The sequence below is a fragment of the Dendroctonus ponderosae genome, unplaced genomic scaffold, assembly GCF_020466585.1.
Source record: "Dendroctonus ponderosae isolate FM_Combo_2020 unplaced genomic scaffold, Dpon_F_20191213v2 Dpon_F_20191213_1, whole genome shotgun sequence".
NCBI classification, from domain to species: Eukaryota; Metazoa; Arthropoda; class Insecta; order Coleoptera; family Curculionidae; genus Dendroctonus; species Dendroctonus ponderosae.
The window spans coordinates 19,999,118-20,025,111 of NW_026017110.1; the positions used below are offsets into that span (position 1 = coordinate 19,999,118).

Below are 25,994 nucleotides of genomic sequence, written 5' to 3' on the forward strand. Positions count from 1 at the left end.
CGAAAGAATTGCATTTACTGCATGGAGCAGGAATGGGTGCTGGAGGCTTGCTTTCGATGATTCTAAATACACGTCCAAGGAAGTGCACTGAGCGGTCGTTCATCAATTTCTCGTAGCTAGTGAGATCTCCTGTTATTAGTCTCATCAATAGTGTTGGACTATCTTCTGCCGAGAAATAATCCTTTTGCAAAATCTGATCTGTAGACCAAGTTTGTTAAGTGATTAAAAAACATGTCGTCGGTAATATCGAGGTCTACCCCAGTAGCAACTACTGAGTAGGAGGCTGTGATGTGGTGGTTTGCTCGATTTGGTTGTGCTGTCGTTTGATAGTCGGTTTTTTGCAGGTTAAATGCTGTTATTAGGTTGTCTTGTTTTAGGCATTGAAGTGTCTCTGTGGCTTTGTTGTCATGGTTGGTTTTGATTAAAAAGTTGTTGTCTTGTTTGATTATGATGTCTTTGTTATTATGGTTGAGCTCTTCCCAACGGACTGCAAGTTGAATCCGCGTTGTTGTAGGTGTTGAATGCGCCACAAATGTGTGCGTAAAAGTTGGACGGTGGTGATTGTGTAGAAGTTTTGGTGTTGGTGGTTTTGTTGTTGATGTGGTAGGTGTACGCTCCTCTAGTGCTATTCTCTTGGTTTCTTGAGTTGGTGTTGTAGGGGTTGGTTGAGACGGCTTGGATTTTGGTTTTCGACCGCGCTTTTTCGAGGTCGGTTTAATGAAAGTGCCGTCCTGGGAGGCATAGTCCGATTCGGACTCCTGCGAACTCCCAGGATTCATCCTTATTTTGCTGTAACCCTGTAGTTTAAGTTAAATCGACGACGAAATGTTGACGAATTCTCGAAATTCTTTTACAGACTAACATTCACATTAACAGAAAAAATCGTTTTGCTTTCGGTTCACTGTATACACGCCTTATCGGTACGAAGGTTTCGACGCGACTTCTATGGCCTCTATTAACACATAAAATTCGGTTCGCAATTCATAAACCGATGTCAATCATACAGGTCCGAATTAAAAAATAAAGAAGTTGGTTCTTTTATTACATTACAAATTATTTTTTTCTGATTAGCTCAAAAAATAATTTGTTAGCTGAACAAATCGGATTTCTTCGAATATTTCTGGAAATAGTGGGAATTTTACCAGTTTTAAAACTCCATTTTGTTAAGCATCAAAATGAGCAACTCTTTTTCTAATTTAACCGACTTCTTCTCGCGGCTTTAATGATTTACTGTTCGATGGCTGGTGTAAATCTTGTCTGCTTCGTAACTTAGTTGGTAGAGCATCATGGCGGATTCATGAAGGTCGCAGGTTCAAGTCCCGCTGTTCTTATTCCAAAAATTTTTTGTCGGCTGAAGCCGCGAAAAAATTCTTTTCACTTAGAATTTTCGGTCACAAGAACTCTTCATTTTTATCCGACTTCGTATTCCTTACGGTTTACGAGCTTCCAATCCTACTACCTCGAATGTGTAACCCTGTATGTTACATTATGTATGTTTTACTTGCTTTCGCTTCTTACTTTCACTGCTTGTTGCATTTAATCATATGTATTTATTTCAGGACAAAGAAGTTCCGCTAAAGCCGCAAACCAGGACGCAATGGTTGACCTGCAACAGTCGTCAGTTTTTGAAGAACCTTTCTTCATTGTCCTCCTAGACTGCACTGATCAGCATACTATCATCCACACATGGAAATTAACAATCGCTTCTACCGATGCAGATCTATCAATGACAGCCAGCCAGATGTATGTGCCCGATTGCGTTTTGATTCAAGATGAAAATGACTTGTCGAGAAGAAACAGTGTTGAATCGCTACATCTGAAGCAATCTAAAGTCACTCCTCATATTACGCTCACTGTTAAAAGGGAGATTAAGCAAATTTTGCCTTTACCAGATGCCGTGGAAATCGTACATGCGACTGCTGCCGCTGGCCATTTAAGCTCAGCGTCGATTTATCCCGCTTGTTTGGCCCCGTACTGTTTTGCTACGGCTTGCAGTGACGGTGTGATTCGATTTTGGGCGGTTTCTACACTCATTCATCAAGTGAGTGAAATGTCTAATCTCATGTTGGAAGAAGACGGCGTTTTGGTAAATTCTAACAAAGTTTGGGCGGAATGGAACATGATTAAGGAATCTGCTATTGAAATCGAAGGGCAGGTACTGAATATCAGTGTTGCGTACTCTGGACGATTAGCTTGCGCTTACAAGTACGGCAAAAGTTTCACAAGACCCAACAAAAGCGATCAGGATTCTAGGTATATCAATTTGTGTGTTGCCATTTACGAATGTGAGTCTACAGGAGGAACCGAATGGATTTTGGAAGATGTAATTCACCTGAAAAACATACACTTGCCCAGAATTGATATAAACAGACATCTGGATTTGAGCTACTTGTACGATTCTAGAACGCTTAAAAAGAAGCAGCGAATCAACGAAGTGTTTCACACTTTATCAGACGACAGGCAAAATAATATGCTCTCGACTGAGTCGATTAAACCAACCCTCCTAGCGGTGCCCAGTTTTACTACACTGCAATCACTCAGAAAATCCATCTCAGAAATGGGCAATATTTGCCCAATAACACAGAAGCACATCGTCCAACTAGATTGGGTGTCCAATGAAGATGGTTCGCATATTTTAACAGTCGCATGTGGAAGCAAAATATTGCTATACACACCATTGTCTACAGATTTAGCTCAAGCCAACGTTAAGGCTATGAAAGAATCAATGAACAGCTTCAGGCCCATTCTCCGCAAAGCCAGTTCTTTGGCACAGCCTATGTTTGTGGGTGAGTGCTCTTTTACAATTTATCGAATTTTTTGAAGTAATTATTTTTGCTGTTTGTAGATGATTTTAAATGGATGACTTTAAGAAAGATTGAATTACATACTGCTGATGGCTTACCAGCGCTTCCCATGCAGATCAGCTGGGTTAGAGACGGCATTTTAGTCGTTGGTATGGATTCGGAAATGCACGTTTACACGCAATGGAAGCCGCAGCAACTTAGCCAAAAACAAAACGGCGTCACAGAAACTGACAATAACAGGGAAATGGATTTCAGGTAAGATGTTCTTGTTATTTTCTGCTAGTGTGGATCGAGGTGAATGACGGGGAGGACATAAAAAACCTGACGTGCGGGCACGTTAATTGAACTTTAACCAATTTCTCAAATAAAGCTGTGTGAAACTCGGCAACGTAGAAATATTTGCAACAAAATCAAATACATAAAAATAATATAAATCCATGTTGAACATCCTTTGCTCCACTGAAGTTATTATAAAATGTAACATTTTATTAAAGATTCTTTATTTCCAGGACCTTAACGCAGGAAAATCAACGTAAACTAGCTGCGATTCCCACATTGGGTCGAATCAGTTCTGTTAACCTTCAGATTCTCGATCGAAAAAGAAACAAAGACCAGAATCTTGATTACATGCCCGATTATGGTCTGTTTGAAGCCTCGCGAATAGCTTGTCCAGTATTGCCTCAATATCACCCGAAACAACTGATGGAGCTCTTGAATTCCGGCAGAATCCGTTGGGTGAAAGCCATTTTGGCCCATTTGGTCAAGTGCATTGGAGGCAACCAAGAGCCATCTGAAGATATCCAAGGCTGGGCAAGGTCTAGGACTTTGTCAGTTAGTTACCCTGCAGGCAGTCCGGAACATCGAGCTAGCATTAGCGATATTACGTTGGATTATGATGAAATTAGCAACATACCACCTTTACCTTTATGGACTCTGCTCGCGGCAGATAAAGAGTTACCTTTAATCCAGGAGGAAAAGAAGGACTACAACGAACTGTTTGATAACAGCATGATTGAAGAGTCTTTGAATTTGGACGACGACGATGACGAGGAAAGTTGCCGAAGAGAAAGACGACTATCTGAAAGAAATGTCGGTCTTACACACTTTACACCAAAGCAGGGTCGGATTCTGTCCAGATTATTAACCCACATTCATTTGCCCGGTTTGTCCAGTTTGGACCAGATGCATTTACTGGCATTAGCTGATACTGTAGCTACTTGTGACACAGATTTAGCTGAAAGGTAAATTTCCCCATACGTACTCCCTAAAGAGCTAATAACCATGGATATTACATTTCAGATTTGCCATCGATGCAGCTAAATCAGCAATGGTAAAGGAAAATCTAATCAATCAAAATGAGGAAGTGATGACCGACAATCTCGACGATTGCGGTTTGCGATTTCTACTTTCGATGAAACACTACAGTTATCTACTCAGGTGTTTACCTCTTGCTCAGAGGTCTCAATTCCAGAAGAACGGAGTGGGAAACAACAATCTTGCCTGGGCTTTTCATTCGGAAAGTCAGGAAGAACTACTGAACCTTATTCCCAGCTATGCAAAGAGTGAACCCACTTGGACTCAGCTTCGCGAGTTAGGCGTGGGCTGGTGGATCAGAAATTTAAATCTTCTAAGGCAGTGCGTGCAAGTTTTAGCAAAAGCAGCATATCAGTCTAATGAGGATCCTATGGATGCCGCTCTTTATTATTTGGCTATGAACAAGAAGAATTTATTATGGGGTTTATACAGGTAAGTTTATGGCAGCTCTAACGTTCAATGGGAAAGGGCACTAAGTATGTAAAGTCTGCTTTTTGAATTATGAAAATTACTATTTTTGTCAAAACTGCATTGTTTGATTTATTACGCCAAAAGAAATGCGAAAAAATCTCCTTGATTGAAGTAAACCAATGGAGTGATAAGTTTTGGACCCACTGTAACCATGTTTATCTTGAAATTTAGTGTTTTTTTATGAAGCGTAAGCAACGCGATATGCTTTAAAATTGTTTTCTGATTCATTTACAGATAAGAATCTTTGTATATTTAACGACTTAAAAACGTTTGGTTTTTTAGAGCTAAACGTGATCAAAGAATGACTGATTTCTTCTCAAACAACTTTTCGGAAGACCGATGGAGAAAGGCGGCGTTAAAGAATGCGTACGCTTTGCTAGGGAAACAGCGATTTGAGCATGCGGCTGCTTTCTTTTTGCTCGCTGGGAATCTGAAAGATGCTGTCCAAATTTGCATTAATAAGCTTGAAGATTTGCAAGTAGCCATCATTATCACCAGGCTATATGAAGGGGATGGCCCAGGCCTGAAGAGATTGCTCTACAGAGAAATTTTGGGTTGCGATGAAAATGGTTAATTCTTAATTGATTGAGTTGGATTTTGTTTCTGATTGCTTTTTTTCAGGTGCAAATCAGGACCTTTCTAAAGCTCATCCAGATCCTTTTCTGAGATCGATGGCTTTATGGACTCTGAAAGAGTATCAGCCGTCTCTAAACACTCTTTTAATAGGTAATGCAGGCACTCAGCATCCTGCTCATGACGATGAAGCCCGGGAAACCAAAGAAGCGGATCCCAACGTTTTTAACTTCTACGTATATTTACGGACACATCCACTCCTAGTGCGTCAAAATTTGGCTGCTTCCGGCCAGCGAAAAGTGTGGAAGGATGGAAAGCAGATTATTCTAGAAGATTCTATAACTCCTTTGGAAAGACAGCTGTATTTTGCTACTGCACACGGACACTTTAGAGCTGGATGTCCAGCTTTGGCGTTAGAGGTTTTGTCTAAATTGCCACATGTGGTGCCATGCAGACAGAAAGCTACACTTCGTAAGAATCATTTGAACAACATTCTTAATTGGTCCTAATAATTAAATACGCTTTTAGTGACAACTCCCTCTGAAATTGAAGATTTACATCAGGAAATCGCGACTGGTATCATTTCCTGGGATAGCAAGAGAGAAATTAATCAAAGCGCAACTGATTTTGATTGGGGCGGGTCCACGAACAAAGAAATTGAAACCAACGACTTAGAGCTAAAATGGAGTGATGACGAAGGTTAATTTAGATTACTTAATCGCAAATAATATGTGTGACATTAACTGTTTTCAGGTGATGGTGAGTCTGATGACTCGGGAGGTGGTTTAGCATTGAAGTTAGACAGCGGAAACGACAAAGACAAGAAAGATACACTTCTAAGAGAGCAAACTGTCGAAGAGGAAAGAGAGGAGGAAGCCCAAAATCAAGTGGATATTATGGCTCAACAACTAAAGTTCGTCGCTTGCTTGAAAATACTAATGGAAGAATTGTCCACTTTGGCTACAGGTTTTGAAGTTGATGGTAAGTTATGTTTGCTTGACTTTTTCGTAGGTTTTTTTCCTTTTGGGGCTTTTCCTTAATTTCTGCGGAGTTAAGTTGTTGCCAATAATTTCTCAGTGCTTTCCTAATGTTGTTTTTATATTTTTAATTAAACCTGTTGTTGGATTTTCACCCTGTTCTTTAGTTTTTAACTACAGAAACTTAATCGAGAAAAGTTTAAGAACCCAAAAGATTTGAATTGAACAGTTTGGATTGTGGACATGCTCTGCATGTTTTCTACGCTTGTTAATAGTTCCAAAAATAACTAAATCATCCACATAAGATTTAAATAAATTATTAGATCAGAATCGTTTCCAGTCAAAGAAACGTTTTTGAGAACGTAATAAATTTTCTATTATACCAATCATTATTTGTATTTTTTCGCACTTTTATGAACCATCTATCAAGTATTTGGTTAGTTCTATTGAAGTTATGGTTAATGTGGGTGTTTGCAGGTGGCCAACTTCGTTATCAACTGTACCTTTGGTTGGAAAAAGAAGTGGACGCGTTGAAAGAACTGTGTAATTACACTACAACAGACGAAATCGATTCGTCGGATTTAGAGCCTTCGTCCGACTTGGAAAACACTCAATCGGTGGAGATCAATCCGAAACCCACATTGCATGAGATTCTCGTTCAAGAAAAACTAGACTTTGAGGTGAAGGTGCAAAGAGCGGCCAAACGAAAGCGTTGGCTAAGAGGTATGTACAACTTTAAATATTTTGTCAAGCTTGTGACTTAATGACTAATAAATATTTAGCTAACGAAACACTTCTCCGAACTCTTCTGAGTTACTGTTCCTTGCACGGCGCTACTGGCGGTCTGGCTTCAGTTCGAATGGAGCTAATGTTGCTTTTGCAAGAATTGCAACAAGAAAAAACGCATCAGCAGTTACTTAGTCCTTTGCCTTTCCCCACTAGCCTGCCTTTGCTGGCAGCCAGTGTGGCGAGTAGCAAAACTGTTATTGCTGATCCTATTCGATATTTGCAGAGTCTCACACACGATATGTTGCATACAGTAAGTTTATTTATACTGAATGTCCAGATATGTTCTGATAATATATTTTTAATTAGATGGTTGAGCTGCGGAATCCTTACGCAGATCAAAATCAGATGCTAGTTTTACGGGACTTAGCAATTGCTCTGTCAGCTTGCATTTATCAATCTTTATGTGACTCTGACACCTTTAAGGCCTCCATACCAGAAGCACAGGTTAGCGATGTTTAATTCGTTTTACTTCTTTGTAATCTATTCTACTTTTTACTTATTTTTATTTGGGATCCCTACATTTTGCTCCAGATTTTCTTTGCTGATATTTTATCTTTTATGAAACATTTCAGATAAGAGTATATATAAAAACGCCTACTATATGTCTCTTTTGCAGGATCTTACTTCCACATATCTTGTTGGCCGAAGACGAAAAATCTCCGTGAATGAAAGTCTACAAATAGTGACTTTACCATCAAAGTGGCCCGGTGTGACTAGTCTAAGATCTCTTCTGGCACGCGAAAAGGACGAAGATACGCCCAGACTGCCAGTTTTGTTGTGTGAAGCATTCATTGCCACTTATTTGGCTTTGTTATTGTACGGATTGGTCACTTGCGATTGCGTTATTTTATTCCACGTCACCGCCCACACATTGAACCCGGATGTTTGGGGACGGTAGGGAAATTATTTAATTTAAAATATATCTTTCATTCATGAGAATTCACTTCCACAATACAGGGTGTCCCTGAAATGACTGTACCACGCTTAACCACAAATTCTTTACCCGAAAGTAAGACGATTTAGACAAACTTACTGTTGCTTCATTTTGTTACTACAGGCCGCCAAAAATTCTCAAATAAATATAGTTTTTTCCCAATAATTTCTGAACGCCTACATGGGTATTAAATATTTTTAAAATCAACAATTACTAGATAAATTGACGTGTTTTGACGAAAGCGTGATCTTTTTTTTAGTGCGTGGAAATATTCAAAATGACGCGCTACTAGCTGATTTTATTTTTAAATTTTTTTGCTTGTAATTTTTTTATCAGACCTACAGTTTCAGTTCAAATAATAATTTTCGATGCCCAGCAATTTATATTTTTATTCCAAATTTATTATTAGAAACGAAAAAAAAAACATGGAAGATTTATGAATTCTGAATTTATTTAATTATATTAACAAATGTTTACCGCTTTCCCGAACCCGTTAATTAATATTCGCATCGTGTCGGGCTTGTTTACAAATAATCTGCAGCATTGAAAATTGATTCCAGTAAGTCGGCTTCTGTAGCGACGAGCAAAGCACATACTTTTGATTTAAAGGACCCCACAGAAAAAATCTAACGACGTTAAATCGGGTGATCTTCGTGGCTAATTTATGGGTGCATCGGTGGCTCTTCCGATCCGTCCATTACGACGTGTTTCATTTAAGAATTTTGCGATTATAAAGATTCGCGAATGCTTGATGGTTGGGGATTCTGCGGTTTGGATATTTGTTACTATAAACTCTTACCCTCATTGGTCCATTTTTTTCTCATAATCATCAAGTAGAAACATGCCATCTTTCTCAGCGATACGAGAATGTGCCCTTTTACAGAAGCAAAAAATAGTTTACGATTAACCCCGGTTCAACTTCATCAGTTGTCAAATGTACGAAATAATTTGTTTAAGTAACATTAGATATAGTAAGTTGTAAGTTTGCTTAGATCGTCTTATTTTCGGTTAAGGAATTTGTTGTTAAGCGTTGTACAGTCATTTCAGGGACACCCTGTGTAATACAGAAAACAATCGAAATCTACGGTTTTATTTTTACAATTACAGATTATTTGGAGGTGGTGTAAAAAAGTTGCTTCGTACAGCAAGTCTTTCGAGTAACCAAGGAAGTCATCATCCGGGACTTCAATCCCAAACTAGTGTTCAGACTCCTAACGAAGAATCAAGTGGAGCAGCAAATTGGTTGAATAAACAAAGATTCAAACTAAACACCAAATTACTTGGTCAACAGACTAGCGTTATGAAAGAGGACAGGCCGACTTATCGAGAACAGTTTGTGCCACCCGAAATGAGCATTCTAGCGTTTCTTTTACAAAAGGTGAATTACAATATAGAATGAGTATTTGCTGAGCAGGCAAAACATGGCTTTTCCTACGTTGCAACTGTTTATGCAAGAAGCGCAATTAAACATTTTTTGCAGCCGGAATCAAACTACTACGTGGATGAAGTTGAAAGTGAAAATGAGGAGGAAGATGAAGATGAGGATGTGTTTGACGGCCCGGTAACAACAACCACCACCGCTAAAACCGTTAATAATGAACACGCAGATCCCAATTCCTACTCTTGGCTAGTGTTAAAATTAGCTGTTTTGAGGATCGCGCAGAATCGAATGTTGGAATTTTTGGCGGTAGGGATGAAGTAATGTTAATGTACAGGCAACTTAAAAATAACACCACATTATAGATCGCAGGACTAGAAACTTCCGAATTACCAGTAGCAAGTCCATTGATTCACAGTTCGCTTAGGAGCTTGAACAACTGGCAGGAAAATTTGAAACGCGAATTGGAGCTCAGGCAAGCTCCTCCCGAATATATTCCTGGATGTTTTGTGGAAAGCACAGTTACTGGTCCTCCTATTCAAAAATACAGGTAGGCACTAAAACAGCTTTCAGCTGTCTATATATTCATACATTATATTTCAGGCAACTGCTGGAGCCCCACAACACGCCTTTCACTACTAAAAGTTCAGCAAGCCCTGCTCGTTTGCTTTGGACTTATTTAGTGCATCAAGAATCGGTTCAGGACATATTTATTCGGGCCGTATTTGGGGGCAAACGAAGGTAGTAAACTTAGCAGAATTAAATTGAGCAAGTTCTAAAGCCATTATTTTGTAAATCCCAGGTCCAACCCTACTTTGGAGGAGGTTTTGCCACATCCAGAACCAACTTTAGAGCCAGTGAGGATCATTCACAAGGAGCAGGATTCGATTTCAGCGTTTTCATTAAATCACGTAAGTTCGCAATGAGTACATGTATATGCTAACATAATTTTTTGATCGCTTAGAAATTAGTGTGTGGGTTTTTAATGCAATTTTCTAATCAAATCACGTCCATTTTCAACTGGAAATATGTTATCCGCTTAGTACTTCCAGTCTTTACTTATATTACAAATGAGATAGTTTTGCTCCAGGAAACAAAGCCAATCAATCAACAAATGTCTATTTATTGGGCGTTGTGCTTTTTTATTGAGGATTTATTATGCATACCTTTCTTTAATGACTCGTACATTATAATAAAAATATACAGTCACTCATTAACTATGTACTTGCAGTATATGATTTTAAGTGCAATATTTATTTTTAGTTGAATGGCGGTTTAATTGTGGTGGCGACACCTCGGGAATTACAGGAAATGGACATTTCCTTACTACTAGAATTCCCGTCTTGGTTGGAAGATGAATGCGAGCTTGATATTTTGAATCTTTCGAACATGTGCCCTGATAGTTCCGTGCCGCCGTTCTTGATTATTCAAAGTGCCGCGGATAAATCCAAAGATACACAACCGAGCAGTCCGCAGCCCGGAATAGGTAGTCAGAGCGGTCGAGGTGCTACTGTGGTAAGTTTCAATTTAATTGAATATATTATGTCGAACTGCTATTACAAGAATTTCGGATTTTTTGCCGAACAAGCACATTTTTTTCATTTGCAATTTGTAGTTTTTATATAAATAATGACTTCGCTTCGGAAACGATTTTGATTGATGAAAGGCGATTTAAGTTAGTTTCTGTTCGGAACCCTGAAGCAGAAATTTTCCTTGTTATAATTGTAATGTGATGGATGAGGAAAAGCGACAATTATTTGTTCTTGGTTGTTTTACACAAGTAGTTTATTTTCATATTTGCTTCTGGGTGTTATCCACCGTTGCCTAAAACTAAATTGTACATGCACACATTTTATTTATTTATGCATTGAGTGACTTCGTCAAATTGTGTGTTTTAACAGTTTGTAGTTCATGCACAGTTTCGCTTTTGAGAACCGAACGTGTGTGTAAAGTGGTTATTACTGTAAATATTGTCATCTAATTTATCTGTGTTCAATGTGCAATAAATTTATTCAGGGTTTTAAATTCAATACAATGAACTGTTGGAGAAATAGGTGTCCTAGGGCCCAGGATGTGTTTCATGTAGCCACTTGGCTACGAGTGTGTTTGTTCTGTGTGGAATTACTTTCATACTGTCGGGCAGTTCAATTTGGTGTATGGGGTTGTAAAGGCTTCCTGAAACTTTAAAGTAGTTTACGTAAAATTTATTATTAAAGTAGTTAGTTTAGGTTGCAACTTTATTCCAAGTGTCAATGTTTCCTCACTAATATGAACAATTGGTTTACGTGCTTGCCTAGATGAAGGGATTAAGCTTCCCGGGCTGTCATGATGCCAATTTTGTTCATCTCGTCTTGCGTCGGTCGGCGCACATGCTTCGACCGGTCTGTGTTACCAAAACCTGATAAATTATTTTTCGCTGTTTAATAAGTAGAGTTTTTAGTTTGTTTCCTTCATAGTTCTGTTGCAGCAGCCACCACCAAAACTGATAATTTTGCATATAAATGTAACAGTTATCAGAAGCTCGCTTGCTTCCGAACGAATACCTGCACTCATATTTAAACTTGCATTTTTTCTTTGGAACATTTTGCTCATCTGAATGTTTCAAAGTTTATTTGAAAATTTAACAAAACGACTTATTGAATATACCTTGTACACAAATGTGGCATTAAATGATTTTTCAAGTTCTGATAATATCAAAGTCAATTGGTGCCTAGTAAATATGAGGCATATAACAAGAGTTAAAAGTGATGGGTACAGGTATGGTTTTTTGATCGGATCGACAAACAAATTTAGCCGCTTTCAACATAGAATTTTGTTTTGTTACACTTTGAAAATTATTTTTACATGAAATGTTAATCTAAGGTGTTTTTGATGGTGGCATGTATGTGAAGTGTAAATTATTAGTGTTAGCCTAGCTTGGGTCAATCGAGTACAGTTAGCTGCATACTATTTGGAACAATTACAAATACAATATTCTCTCAAAAATTTTATATCATACCATGAAATTTAACGTTTTGAGCTATTAGAATATTAGTGTTTGAATACCATTAAATAGAAACCTGTGTTGCACTAGAACCATTCTTCACATTTGCATGAAGCTGTTCAACGTCAGTTTGTTCGATATTTATTTTTTGATGCATTCACTATCTATTGCCAAACAACTGTGTTTTCGTTACTAGGCCCTCATTGTCTCTTCACTGTAACTATTGTCATTATCATCTGTATTGCACAGTAAAATTCACACACTCTTGGAATAAGTAGCCGTGTATTTATTGTTAGCATTCTTTTATTATTTTATTTTATTTTTAATCTATTTGCTAATATTTTTCTTTTGTTTAGGTTTTGAAGCACAAAACGGATGGAGTACGGAGAATCACTTCCCATCCTTTGTTACCCCTTTGTAAGTTTACTAGTGCCCAAGATATAGCTTGTATTTTTTTATTTAAAAGCAATTGCTATATTGTTTAAACATTATTTAGTAACTATTAATGTAATTGAATTGGTTTGTATTTATTTATTTATAGATTTAACCGGAGGTACTGACGGCTCGGTTCAGTTATGGGAATGGGGTCATCAGCAACCCGTAGCTACTCCTCGACCTGCAGGAACCTACGCCAAAGTAACCAGGCTCAGATTCTCACAACACGGCAACAAATTTGGAGTTGCGGATTCTGATGGAAATCTCAGCTTATTTCAAGTCGGTTTAAGTTCTAATGCCACTTGGCCGTTCTTTGTAAGTGCTTTTCTTGATTTAATCATTTTACGTGAAAAAATATTGCAAAATCGTGGCAAAAGGATGCCTAGGATTTCATCTATTTGATAATTCGAATTAATATGTTATCTAATCTAATGTCGTTTCCTATTTCAGACACATAATTGCCACAACAAGGGAATTAGCGATTTCGTCTTTCTGGGGTCTTGCAGTTTATTGGCCACAGGTTTGTAACCCGATGTAATGTTAAATACATTAATTACATTATATATTATTGCAGCTTGTACCTAAACTAAGTGTTTCAAAATTTTATTTTTAGCTGGCCACAGTTCAGAGAACAAGAATGTTTGCATATGGGACTCGATAATGCCTCATAATAAAGCTTTGGTGCATCCGTTTGTTTGTCACGATCAAGGTGCGAGCTGTTTGGTTTTTGCACCTCAACATCAGGTATGCTTGAAAAGCTACATCTCTATTTACCAGTATAAGCGCTATTATTAATTCCGTTTTCACTTCAAGTTTATCAATATTTGAGTCTAAAAAAAGAAAACTTTTTGGTTCTAATAGGGACATTATAATTTGCAGGTGCTCATTTCGGCTGGAAAGAAAGGCGACGCTTGTCTTATTGATGTTCGATCGAAGTTAATTCGACACAAATTCAACGCTCACGAGAGCGCAGTTAAGTGCATCGCAATTGATCCGCATGAGGATTATTTTGCGACTGGTTCAGCAGACGGAGACATCAAGGTATGTTTTTCTTTGTATTTTGATTTAATTGCCCGGCAATGTTACTAATTCAATTGCGCAAAGGAAACCGTTGTCAATCACATCTAAAAATTTAGAAAATACCTAAAGGACAGCTACTTAAAACATTTGAATTTATCAAATTAAACCCCAAAACAAGATCGAAAATCGCTGTATAACACATTGCGTGTTTTCACGTATGGTTTGGGTAATTAGGGAAATTCGCTCTCGAAATGGTTGTTGTGGACGTCGGGCATATTGGACAGATTGGTGAATGCGCAAAAAGGTTTTTGCGTAACATTTGGTTTGTTGTCTTTCCTTCTAAGTGAAAGAACACAAACAATTAAAAAATAGGTAGATATTATCTAGAATCTCCTGCTAAGTAGAGGCTGTTATGTCCCGGAAAATTGAAAGCAAATCCACGCCTCATGTCGCATTGCTTGGTCGTTTTCTTGCACCCATAATCTTAGTACCCAAGTACTTAGTAGAAAACCCCAATTATTACGTCCAAAATAATTTATTTATCATCGAATTTTCACTTTGCTGTTGACTTTGCCCTCACATTTTTTTCGAAAATAGTCCAGTCGGATTAGATTTTTTCCAGACATTAAATAAATGAATGTAAAAAATTAATAAAAAAGTTGTTCGGAAGGATGTAAGAATATTGGCAGAATCGTTTGCGCGCGATTTCCGGCTGTGGAACACTGTTTAAACAATCAAATAAAGTGCTAAAAACCGAATGAATCAATCAACTTTTAAACCGTTGATGCTTTTAAAAAACATTTCGTATTTTGTCTTAAGTATTAAAAATACCTACAAAATGAGACGAACTAAATTAAAATCCGTTCATTTGTTTGCTCAAAAAACCGCCGATTTTTGCGTTTTTTTAAATTTTCTATAATTAATTTAATTTTGCTTTAAACAAATCGTACTATAACTTTTTTTGAAGATTTTTGTACATTAAGTGGTATAAATTTTAGCTAAAATATTCATAACTTTTTGTTCCTGCCTATTTGTTAGGCTCTTGCCAGATTCTAAATTAGTTTTTTTTGCAACCTCGGACTGAGTTCTCTGAGGGTCTATTTTACTCGTAAAGACTTATACTACAACGTACAATTAAGGAAAAAGTTGTTAACTGAAGAGGAAATTGTTTGAAAATAAATTGTAAAATTTGACATCGAGATTCTTCAGAGGTGTTCTGTGGTACAAAGCAAAGCTTGTCAAGTTTGAGAAATCGTAACAACACAAAACGCGTTTTGACAAGGTGAGACATCGTAACTGCAGCAAACGCGAGTTGTTAAGTTTTATACATCGAAACGGCACCTAATGCGACTTTTCAAATTTGACTCATCGAGACGGCACAAGTCGCGATTTGCACACCGGCTAGATTACAATTTTTCAGAGTTTAGTCGTTTATTAAGGTCCTTTATATCTTTGATAGTAAATGGCGCATCAGGGTGCTTTTTCTCGGCTGTTGGCGTCCGGCTAATGTATTTAGGTGGGTATTACCAGGTGGGCTACCAGGTGGGCTACCTGGTCGGGAGTCACGTTTGAGGGAGCTTTACTTTGCTTCAGATCTCCAATAAGTTTTTTCAGTAGGTTCCAAGCCATTTTGCTACTGTGGGACATGTCTAATCGTTCCAGGGTTTTCATCTATTTTTTTGAGACCCTCTGCAGGTGCTCTTGCTTTGATACCCTCTGCAGGTTAAGAAATTTTGTGATGTTGAAACTAGGTTTTCGGCATCTAGTTTGCTTTTGTAAAATTGAATCGTTTACGAAAGGGTAGCTCCGCTGTTTTGTTAACTGAGTGTACTTGCACGGCAATAGGTCTATTTTGTGTTTTTGGTATTGCTCCATATACGTTTTTTATGCAAGAGTCTTGGATTGTTTGACTTACAAATCAGTTATCGGGGTTATACTCTCGTTTCCCGATTTTGCTACTAAACGAGTACTGTAGCTTTGGATCATGGAGGAGGGAGAGGTTGTTGATTTCCACCCATTCAGTATATGGTCACTTTTTTCCTGTTGGTGTGAGGGTCATGTTATTTCTTATAAAAATGGTGCTGCCATACTTTTTATGTGTTTCGACAACAGGGCGCATTCCGTCAATATTGAGCCATTATTTTGATCTCTGTGCTTTTCTTGGAGACACAGCACGTCCCATTTGTGTGTAGCGGAGATTATGTCTTGTTTGTTGTTCGTGATACCTTCGATGTTTAGGCTAGAAATTGTCATGGCTGGTTCTGATAAGAACCTGTTTGTTGAAAATACCAAGATAGTTTTTTTGGGTTCTATCAAAATTTTGTTGACAACACGCCACAATTTGTGACTATTAGTCGTGGAAAGTTACATTATAATATTATATCAATAACGGTCAAACAAACGGTTTGCAACGATTTCAATGCTAAAAATAGTGCATATCGATAGGAAGATTTGCAATTCAGAAGCAGAAGTGAACACATTTTAACAATTGCTTGTTTAATTTCAGATTTGGGGAGTTGCCGTACCAAATGTTCTACTGACCTTGCAAACAGAGCATGCTAGAGGAGGATTTTTCAAAAACATCGGTCAAGGTGTCACCCAACTGCAAATAGACTCGCATGGAAGACTGTTTTCCTGCGGCGTCGATGGCAGCATGAAAGTTAGACAATTACCTGATAGAGAAACATTGCTGAACCATCATAAAAAGCACACTACTGAGACCGCGTAAGCTAAGTATTGTGATGTTATAACGTGCAAATAGGAAATTTCTATTTTATAAACGAGCTAAAGGAAGTTAAATCGTTTGAAAAAGAAATGGAATAGTTGCATATTGCCAGGAAATTTGTATCACTTAGTATACGGCAGATTAAACTACTTTTCACTTTTGTTAAATTAGTGCATGTGTTTCGATCTTAATGCCATTGCGATCTAACTGATATCTAAATTATGTATTAACATTTACGCAAAAAGAACGCCAAAGCTATTTCACTAATCGTTGGTTAAAATTTATGCTATTGCATTTACTGTATTATCTGTACTGTGTTAGTTGTAAAAGGACCTAGATAAGATTTTAATATTAATCGATACCTATTTAAATATATCCTTGCGGAAATTAAAAATATATTCTAAATCTGAGGATGCACTTTCCGACTTCAAGAAATTATTGTTACTTGTTTCATATTTTTGCTATAACTGAAACAAGATACATGCATGTTTATGGTAGTAGAGGATTAGTGATTCAATGTATTATTTCATAAAAATTAACTATTTGTGATTTATTTTAAAGTAGGTACCTATAGGTAGCATATATGCTATTAATCATTATTATTATATTCACAATTGCGTCTCAATTATTTTAGTGTTTTAAGCTTGAAATTACTGCAATTTTTTTCCATTAGAGAGTTGCTCTTGTTGATATTCGTATTTCGACGTACTCGCAGATTAAGCTCTAGTCATAAACCGCTTGTTTTCATTTTATTTCCGCCGCTACTCATTTTGATTGTTCTATGCATTTCTTTTTCTCTCTTTTATTGTTGCAGTTTGTAATATCGATGTATTGTAAAACCTCATATCTAAATAAATATATTACATGTTGATGATGCTGCGTTTGTTTGGAAGGCGATCGCACCATCGGCGTGAGTAAACCTACACTATGAATGAATAAATCACAGTGCAATTTGAGAGCGAAAAGATTACTTAAGATAACGCAATGAGCCTTTTGCAATTGCCACAATGCAATAACGTTATTAATCGTTATTACACTGTATGACCAGAGATTAGTAGATCTACTTCAACTCTCATTTAGATCGCAAAAAACTTGTTTTCATCGTTGGTTTTACATGTAAATATCAGCTTATTACATGAATACACGGGCCTATCTGCGCAATTCGTGGTAATGGATTTGTTAGGCATGCAAAACTAGTCTTTCATATCACCATACATATATTAATTATATTGCAATGTCCAGATTAGTACGCAACACGTGTTCTGTCTTTAACTGGCTCAAATTACGTCTTTGTTAGTTTGTTTGATTTTGGTTGTTTCATCGCTTAAGCACTTTGACCCTGAATTGCTATTTGTAGTTGATGCATTATCGTCTACTACTCGTACGACCACATGCGTTGAGACCATTAATTGAAAAAAACTGAATGTGTTGATTCACGGAAGGGTCGACTTAAATAACCGCTCATTAATTGATATTAAGGTTGTTAAGCTGTTAAGGCCATACTCATACACATTCAAGATTAACGAATGTATGTATGTACTGCTATTTAATTCATATTATAAAAAATGAATTCATTAAATGAATCAAATCTGAAATTCCCATTGGGACATTTGCCATGTGCTTGATGGTTCGTATTAAACATGATATTTTTTACTATTAAATATGATTATATATTTTTTAATTAATTTGTTGTTCTTTTATGTTCATTTCAGCAATGTGTAGATACTTTCTTTAGCAACAATTTAAGGCAATTTAAAAAAATGTCTGTTCGAATATCTGTGAACTGCAAATTGAGATCTCGTGACCTGCACTTTATCAGACTTATCTCTGTTTATGTACTGAATTTTAATGTGATGACGTCTTGAAAAAAATAAGTTTAAATTAAAATGATAAGACTGTAGTGATCAAAAATTTTCTACACTTCATTAGTTAAATTGATAATTAATGTATAATTCCATTTACACATTCGGTCGTTATATCTCGTAATCTGTCAAAGGATGTATAGGGTAATGTGCCTGCTGAACGAAGATGAGAAAATTTAATTTTTCTGCACTAAGTTAATGCTTTAATATATTTATCAAATATATTAAAGCCAATTCTTATTCTTCTTATTATAAAAATATAAATTAAATACTTTACTGTAAAAAAATTCGAACTTCGATGACGAAAATGAAAACTTTCGACTTTGCGTCCTAAATTTTTAAAATATCAGTCATTACCTTTTGGTTTAATAATGGTAGATACTCAAAGAAAATAGGGTCTGCTTATGCTTGAACTAAGCTTGCAAATGAGAAGTTTTGTTTAAATCAATTTATCACACTCAAAAGCGTTACAATGAAACTGAACCCAATTACGAAAAGATACTTTTCAATGAATTTTAAATTGCGACACGTTTTTAGTTGTGTCCCCCACATTAATTTGCTTTTATAATGCTTTGTTATCAGCAAGTGACAATCAATTTACGTAATTTTGCAAATCTTCTATAAACATGATATAATATATAGATATATTATATCAATGAAAACATTCCGAATTGTGAGCGGTTGGTGTGCAAAGCTGTATTAGTATATCAAGAAACGTCAACGTTTTATCTGTTAACCGGTCATCCTATAAAAAAACATGTTTTTCTCTAGTTTTTCATTTTACACATACAACAAGCAAATTGAAAATAACCAAATTCTTTATAGGAATTCGAAACAGTTTCATTATTTTATAGACAAATTAAGAATGAACTGTTTACTGTAGGTATCTGTAAATGTTTGAGAGGATCCATATTTTATGTGCTTTGAGAAATGTGTTTTTAAAACTATCAAGTTTTTTTATAACTAGTATTTAATTATGGACACTGATAACTATAAATCAACAAAAACGAGACAAGTTGAACGGAGAATTAGGTACTCTTTTGCCTTCGTAAATTCGTCTAATTTCCATAGCTGCACTCAAGATAGTATCTACCTACCATCTCGACTTTGAGTATCTTGAAATTTTCACAATTAAAAATCAGTATTATTGATATTACATTCAACGATAATACGAATTACAGATACAGTACAAATACAAAAAACAGAAAGGAATTTTTTAATAGGAAGAAATTCCCATGGACTACGCCTTCAAAGCCCGGAAAACATTTCTAAATGTGATAATACAAATATTTTTTATGGATTTGTATTATTGTTATAAAATATATTCTTCTGGAAATAAAGTTGATCTAAAGCATCGGAACTGTACTCAATTAAAATTGAACCGTTTGATTGCTCGTTCAATTTGCTGTTATTCACTATTTTATTTCGCAGATAAAATTTTTTGTACGTTTTATATAATACATTTACAGCTGTATATGTTGATCAATAATATTATCGGATTACTATTGTCCACACTTGGAATTTCGCACGAAGTTAACGAGTACATCGATGGGTGATAATAAACTGACTTAATCAATTCAGTTTACCTAATTTTGCCGCATATTGTATAGACTTGACCTTCAGCGTTTCTATTGTTCTTCTATTTCTGTCTAAGATAAAGGCAACTTTGAGCACGATCTACTTTCTTAAACTCGTATATGTTGAAAGTTCAAATGTGATTATAATACCTGTGGTTTATTAGTCTGTAAATTTCAAAATATTTTCAACATATTTACTATTTTTATAATTATAAACAATAGAAACATTTTAGCGCCATTCTTTCAGAGGAAGAGAATTTGATCAAAAAGTCGCTCCTGACAAAAACTGCAGGAGCTTTTCAATGCAATGTGTGAAGTTTTTCAGCAATTTAAATTAAAAAGTTGAAATAGTTTACAATTTTTATTTTAGTTTTGAAAGTTCTCGCCACAACAATACGAAGTATTTTTCACTTTTTCGGGTTGAAGAAGAAGCGGATACAAACGTTCACCACATCATACAATACACACACAAACAAATCACATGGCACAATTATAAAGAAATGCAAAATATTCCTTTGCCTTGTTCAAAGGCCTAAACTTGAAATTGGTTTAGAATTTTCGTCACCTTTAGTACGTTATCCGAAAGCAAAATTCCCAATAAAGTTCAAATGTGGCAAAAGTATACGTCGTGGTTTCGGATTATAATACATGTGGTTTATTAGTCTTTAAATTTAAAAATGTTTTTAACATATTTATTATTTTTCTAATTATAAACAATAAAAACATTTTAGCGACATTCTTTCAGAGGAAGAGAATTTGATCAAAAAGTCGCTCCTGACAAAAACTGTAAGATCTTTTCAATGCAAACGTGTGAAGTTTTTTAGCAATTAAAATAAAAAAGTTGAACTAGTTTAAAATTTTTATTTGAGTTTTGAAAGCTCTCGCCACAACAATACGAAGTATTTTTCAGTTTTTCGGGTTGAAGAAGAAGCGGATACAAACGTTCACCACATCATACACACACAAACAAATCACATGGCACAATTATAAAAAAATGCAAAATATTCCTTTGCCTTGTTCAAAGGCCTAAACTTCAAATTGGTTTAGACTTTTCGTTACCTTTAGTACGTTATCCGAAAGCAAAATTCCCAATAATTCAAACTGAAAGTTTCTTTTCATATGACTCAACTAGCTTGTATTTTCGTTTGTATCTGTACGGCCTTGTAGAATCATGGACTCGCAATGTGATGCATGGGCATATGCAGGTTCCCTAGGAAAAAGAAAGAAACTGGACAATAATGCAATGAACATTTACCAGTTAACCGACACAGTAAACAATCTAAAATATTTATATTTATTGACAAGAATACATGCGAAACAATTTTTTGTTTCAGAAACGTATATGTATTTACATCCCGAAACGTTTCAGTTATCTACACTGTATGTTGTGATGTATCGCAAATGTTTATGTAACTGAAAATTTCGAACTCAGAAAAGTTTCATTGAAAAAAAGTAACTGAAACGTTATTTAAACGTTCCAAAAAAATATTTAAAAAATCGTGCATTCGTCGGGTGCAAATTCGGTATCAAATAATAGTTGGATGTATACAATAAGGGGGTACTATGCCTCTTGCTTTATTGATTATTGTCTATCAGAGAACAATATCGGTTTCTTGGTGATGTCTATAGATTAATTCAAAATGTTGCAAAACCTATTTATTTTTCTTCTCTTATCTTCACGCGACACTGAAAACATATCTATCCATAAAACGAACTCAACAAATCCGACAAATTGATCCGATAAACAATTCCCCCATACAGTTGACTTTAACAACGCTGTTCGAATATAAATATCCCAGAGTTATTCCCGTGGAACTTAAAGTAGTACCAGCGATCTGTCACTGTTTTACAAATAATAAACACGTCGCAGTACCACTTTGGTTTTTGTGAAGGCGCATCCATGGCATCAAACGATAATTTAACAGCTGTTTTATACGGCATTAATGATATCAGACTGGTAAGTACCAAGTAGAATTAATTCGGGATAGTTTTCTTGCTGGGAATCATTTCACTGAGAAAAACACGATTTTTTCATATCAACTTCCAATTTAAATAATGAATTAATTTTCCAATCTAATTACTCACATTTTCACTCAAAATTCAAAAACTTAAACGTTAACTAGATTAACAAAATATTAAACCCAAAAAGGGTTAGAATGGCATAGCATAGGTTTATATTAACATGGATTAGCAGCGCTACAAGCAAATATTTTAATAAACATTATATTAGCATATTAAACCAGTTTAATAAGCGTTCATTTTTTATTTTGCAAGTTTAATTACTTGATGCTTCAGCTACAGAAATGTTCCATAAACACAAGCAATTATTCTTTTGAAAGGCTTTAGACGAAGTGTGGCTTGAAAACGGTTATAAAATTGCACATAAAAGGTTGTTTAGTTGATATTGACTATTTTTTTATGAAAAAATTGTGCAAAATCCATCATTTTAATTATTTTTTCCCATTGTCAAATAAAATCGTTGTTATAACCGTCATAGTTAAGGCATTATTAATGTTTAGACATTTTCATATTACTAGGAAATTCAATCAACGTACCTAATTTTCTAAAGAACCCTTCAGTATATTGTAAATTTATTACTATTATTTTCTAAAGTTATGTCTTGAGATGACCGCAATAAACTAATTATAAAAATAATAGATCAGAAACTAACAAACACGAAAACTTCAGAATTTATTTAAAAAAAATAGCACTCAACATAAGTAACTTTTATAAGCAAAAATTATTATATACTTTTACGGTCTAAAATGCTGGATTAAGGTAATAAATTAATAATAAAAATCTCCATAAATTAGCAATTTCTTCGTTTGTGTGTTAATCTAAAAGCATCCTCAAAAGTTAATTTTGCAATTTTCAAAAACAAAACACAGTTCATTAACCTTGGAAATATTTTAATGAAGTTGAAAACATTTAATTTTACGCTTCAGTTTTTTGTGCATTTAGCCAATAGTAAGTCGTTATTAACGTTTTTTTTATAAATCGTTAGCTTACACTACACTGCGCAATTTCCATTCTGTTTTCTCAACTTAWTTTTACCTTCACTATGTGTAATAGTTTCATGTTATCTATTAATCTACCTATTGTTGTTAATCATGTTTTTGGCAGCTCACCATCGAAAATCAAGAGCTTCTCTAACATAAACACTCAACAAAACAATCATCGCATTATGATATTTTCTAGTTAATCCACATTGAATTAATTATTTGAAATTCATCGCAACATTATTAAATGTTCCCTGTGTAAATTGTAGTCGTAATTCACTACTTTGTTCGATTCAAATGAATCGAACGCAAAGTCAACATCATAATTTGATTTCCTCACCTTTAGTTCACTAATTTCCATACAAATATTTTGTTAAACGATTTATACTTTTGCGATTTTCAGTTTCTGTGCAAGCTAATGCAGATTACTTGCTAGAATTACTACATTTTATGTTCTTTTTAGATCTAGTTTTTCACTCCGTGCCGGTATTTTTCATTCATCTCTGCAAATACATTTTAAAGCCGGAAAACGAAAAATTTAAATACATTTTTAGAAGGTTCAGATGAAAAAATGCAACTTCGTTCTTCGAAAGTTTTCTTGTTTCAATCATATAAACCACCCAACAAAATGAACGTTTCACGACCAGATTTCCATAACTCTGAAACTGGAAAACTTCTGATTGATGCGTACCATTTGATTTCTGATTAAAGGGCTGGTTAGATCAATTCTTTTTCTATCAGTGCGGGTATTTGCAAAAATTGAGTTCTTCAGATAAAGTTTCTACAGGATAGCAAATTTTTTCATCTAAAACTAGATTTTTTCACCTTTCGTCACCAAAGACTTATGGTTTTGGAATTTTTAGCCAATTTTAGGAATTTTTTTCGTTTACAGTGTGTCTCAAAAAAAATCAACTATTTGGTCTTGCAATTTTCAAAATCTAATGCGCATGTTGAAGATAAAATTTCACAATTGACTTAAGACCAAAATGCAATGGTTTCGCTTCAATATGAGCTCTATATTTTGAAAATCGGTCCAAGAGAAAAACTGTTATCACCCCAAAACTATAAAGTTGATTTTTTGGGAACACCCTGTAAGTAAAAGAGATTGGCGAACAATTGAAAAACCCTTTTGAGCTTTGAAATCTGTCTTTATGCCTTTGGTGTTGGAATAAAAAAAACGATTTCTGGTTCAACTAGAAGAATACCAAAAGTTTCAGAAAATTTGCACTGCTTTCTTTTCCACAATGTATAAACTTTACCTGAAGTATGTAATTTTTGTAAAAACGCCCCCTGATGTGATAACAAAATTATCCAGCTTCAAAGTTAGAACACATTTGGTCGTGTAAAGTTTATTTGGTTAAGCAGTTTAGTTTATTCGATATCTTTGCCTATATATATATATACTGAATATTCTATATTATCGGGAATTAACTATTTCATGAGAGCTGACGCCATTAAATATGTGTTTTTTGTGAATAAATCAATTGCAAATAATTATTTGTTTTTCAGGAACAAAGGCCCATACCAGTACCTAAAGATGATCGTAAGTTCGCCTATTAATTAGTAACTAATTACAGTTGAATCAATTTCTTGGTTGTATGCAAGAAACACATCAGACTAATGAACTTAAAATGCTTGATAAGCATAGACGTACTTGAAAACGTTTTGTAAGCAACGAATTGGAATTTTTGTATTTAGATTTGTATAGACAAATGTTTGTTGGAGGTGTCGGAAGGACCGGCACACTTTTTTGCAGTAAATGTAAAGAGCTTTGATAAATTATAATCGCCACATCACTACATTATTTAAATTCAAACGTTATTCCAACCACTCAAAGTTAAACAATATATAGACAACAGGACAATCTATTTTGCCTTGCTGATGAGACATTCAGTTTGATTCCGTGCCGATCTAAAACAAGATATTGTTTCAATTTCTATTTCTTTTCAAGCCTACTAAACATTTATTAACTCGAGCTGCTTGCACTTTTTTAGGTCAAATAATTAAAACTGTATAAATTAACTAGATGCTTTTTATTTTTTATGGTTTAATTACAAATCTCAAGGGTGTCCTGTAAGTATCTTCTATAGTTATTCACGCGATGGGTTTTTAAGGCCATTTACAGTTTTTTTATTGGCTTCTTTTGCTGTCATTGCTTTCTTTTTAATTAATTTGTTTAAAGCTTATCACCGTTAATATCTACACGAATTTTTAATTAAGTATGCTTTGATTGATTTCGTCCTATTGAATAAATTTAATTATTTTTTACTACTGGACAGTAAATAAGTAGCAAGCACAAAAAACGAGAATTAAAAACTAGGTCAACATATTTATACAGTGCGTATAGCAAAACATGGTCGTCGTGCCGCAATTAAAAAGCAAAGTCAATGAAAACTTGGCTACATTTTTTTTTAAATATTTTGTCTGGAAGTATTTGCGGTCTTTGGAAAAAGTAGTTTTCTGCAATGCTTTATCTAAAATTGTTAGGAGCAAATGACCCGTGAATTTATGCTTTTTCCAAAGTTATAAATAATTTTACAGAAGCACAATTTGAGTATTTTCATTATTGTGATTATTTGTTCTAGAAGAAATCAACCACAAGTCTTCTCATTAAATTAGCTTTTTGTTACTCAGCGGCGGGTGGTGCATAAGCAATGAATTGCTGCACAAAATAATTATGTAATCTAATCAAATAATTTGTTATTTCCACAAAGTCAATATCGATTAAACCGATACTTGTTAGTATCGATTTAAAAAATAATAAACAAGTGCACGTAAAGTCGACCGGTAGATTAAACTAACGAATTATCCTACCGCAAAATTATTATTCAACCTGGCCCTCAGATTATTAATGTCTTTCAGCTGGCCTACACGATCGTGCTCTATCAACACCGTCATAAGAACCAGGCCCTAGCGCTTACGAGTGACGTCATCCCATGTAGGCCAGTTTATTTACCATTTACGAGGGCGTTGAATCACTATCACTGAATGTATTGAGTACATCACTATCTCAAGAAAATATAATTTTTTTAAGGAAAAGTATGTTTAAAAGTACTTCCAAAATTAAAATCAAATCCTGGGTTCTTCAGTCATTTATTGTTCATTTATCAATTTAAAAAAACGTTTCGGTGTTTTCCACCATCATCAGTTTTA

The 25,994-nt window shown here is 35.1% G+C and overlaps 2 protein-coding genes across 3 annotated transcripts in view; both read left to right on the forward strand.

Moving 5' to 3' along the window:
- The window catches only part of LOC109534585 (dmX-like protein 2), a 26,004-nt gene extending 8,730 nt beyond the window's left edge, over positions 1-17,274 (forward strand). For both annotated transcript variants that reach the window (XM_048660498.1, XM_048660499.1), the window contains 24 exons: positions 1,560-2,786; positions 2,846-3,059; positions 3,314-4,045; positions 4,104-4,550; positions 4,872-5,158; positions 5,211-5,633; positions 5,691-5,861; positions 5,916-6,143; positions 6,617-6,862; positions 6,922-7,178; positions 7,235-7,372; positions 7,545-7,822; positions 8,970-9,240; positions 9,343-9,549; positions 9,606-9,790; positions 9,844-9,981; positions 10,043-10,151; positions 10,504-10,755; positions 12,580-12,640; positions 12,765-12,973; positions 13,109-13,178; positions 13,272-13,402; positions 13,538-13,699; positions 16,185-17,274. In XM_048660498.1, coding sequence (XP_048516455.1) covers positions 1,560-2,786; positions 2,846-3,059; positions 3,314-4,045; positions 4,104-4,550; positions 4,872-5,158; positions 5,211-5,633; positions 5,691-5,861; positions 5,916-6,143; positions 6,617-6,862; positions 6,922-7,178; positions 7,235-7,372; positions 7,545-7,822; positions 8,970-9,240; positions 9,343-9,549; positions 9,606-9,790; positions 9,844-9,981; positions 10,043-10,151; positions 10,504-10,755; positions 12,580-12,640; positions 12,765-12,973; positions 13,109-13,178; positions 13,272-13,402; positions 13,538-13,699; positions 16,185-16,406 — 6,665 coding nt within the window. In that variant the 3' untranslated portion in view covers positions 16,407-17,274. The remainder of the gene's footprint in view (positions 1-1,559; positions 2,787-2,845; positions 3,060-3,313; positions 4,046-4,103; positions 4,551-4,871; positions 5,159-5,210; positions 5,634-5,690; positions 5,862-5,915; positions 6,144-6,616; positions 6,863-6,921; positions 7,179-7,234; positions 7,373-7,544; positions 7,823-8,969; positions 9,241-9,342; positions 9,550-9,605; positions 9,791-9,843; positions 9,982-10,042; positions 10,152-10,503; positions 10,756-12,579; positions 12,641-12,764; positions 12,974-13,108; positions 13,179-13,271; positions 13,403-13,537; positions 13,700-16,184) is intronic.
- Positions 17,275-21,598: 4,324 nt separating this feature from the next.
- LOC109534586 (sorbitol dehydrogenase) overlaps positions 21,599-25,994 on the forward strand; it is a 10,449-nt gene continuing 6,053 nt past the window's right edge. Inside the window, exons 1-2 of the mRNA XM_019900305.2 lie at positions 21,599-21,799; positions 24,351-24,384. Of these exons, the coding sequence (XP_019755864.1) occupies positions 21,743-21,799; positions 24,351-24,384 (91 nt within the window). The 5' untranslated portion in view covers positions 21,599-21,742. The remainder of the gene's footprint in view (positions 21,800-24,350; positions 24,385-25,994) is intronic.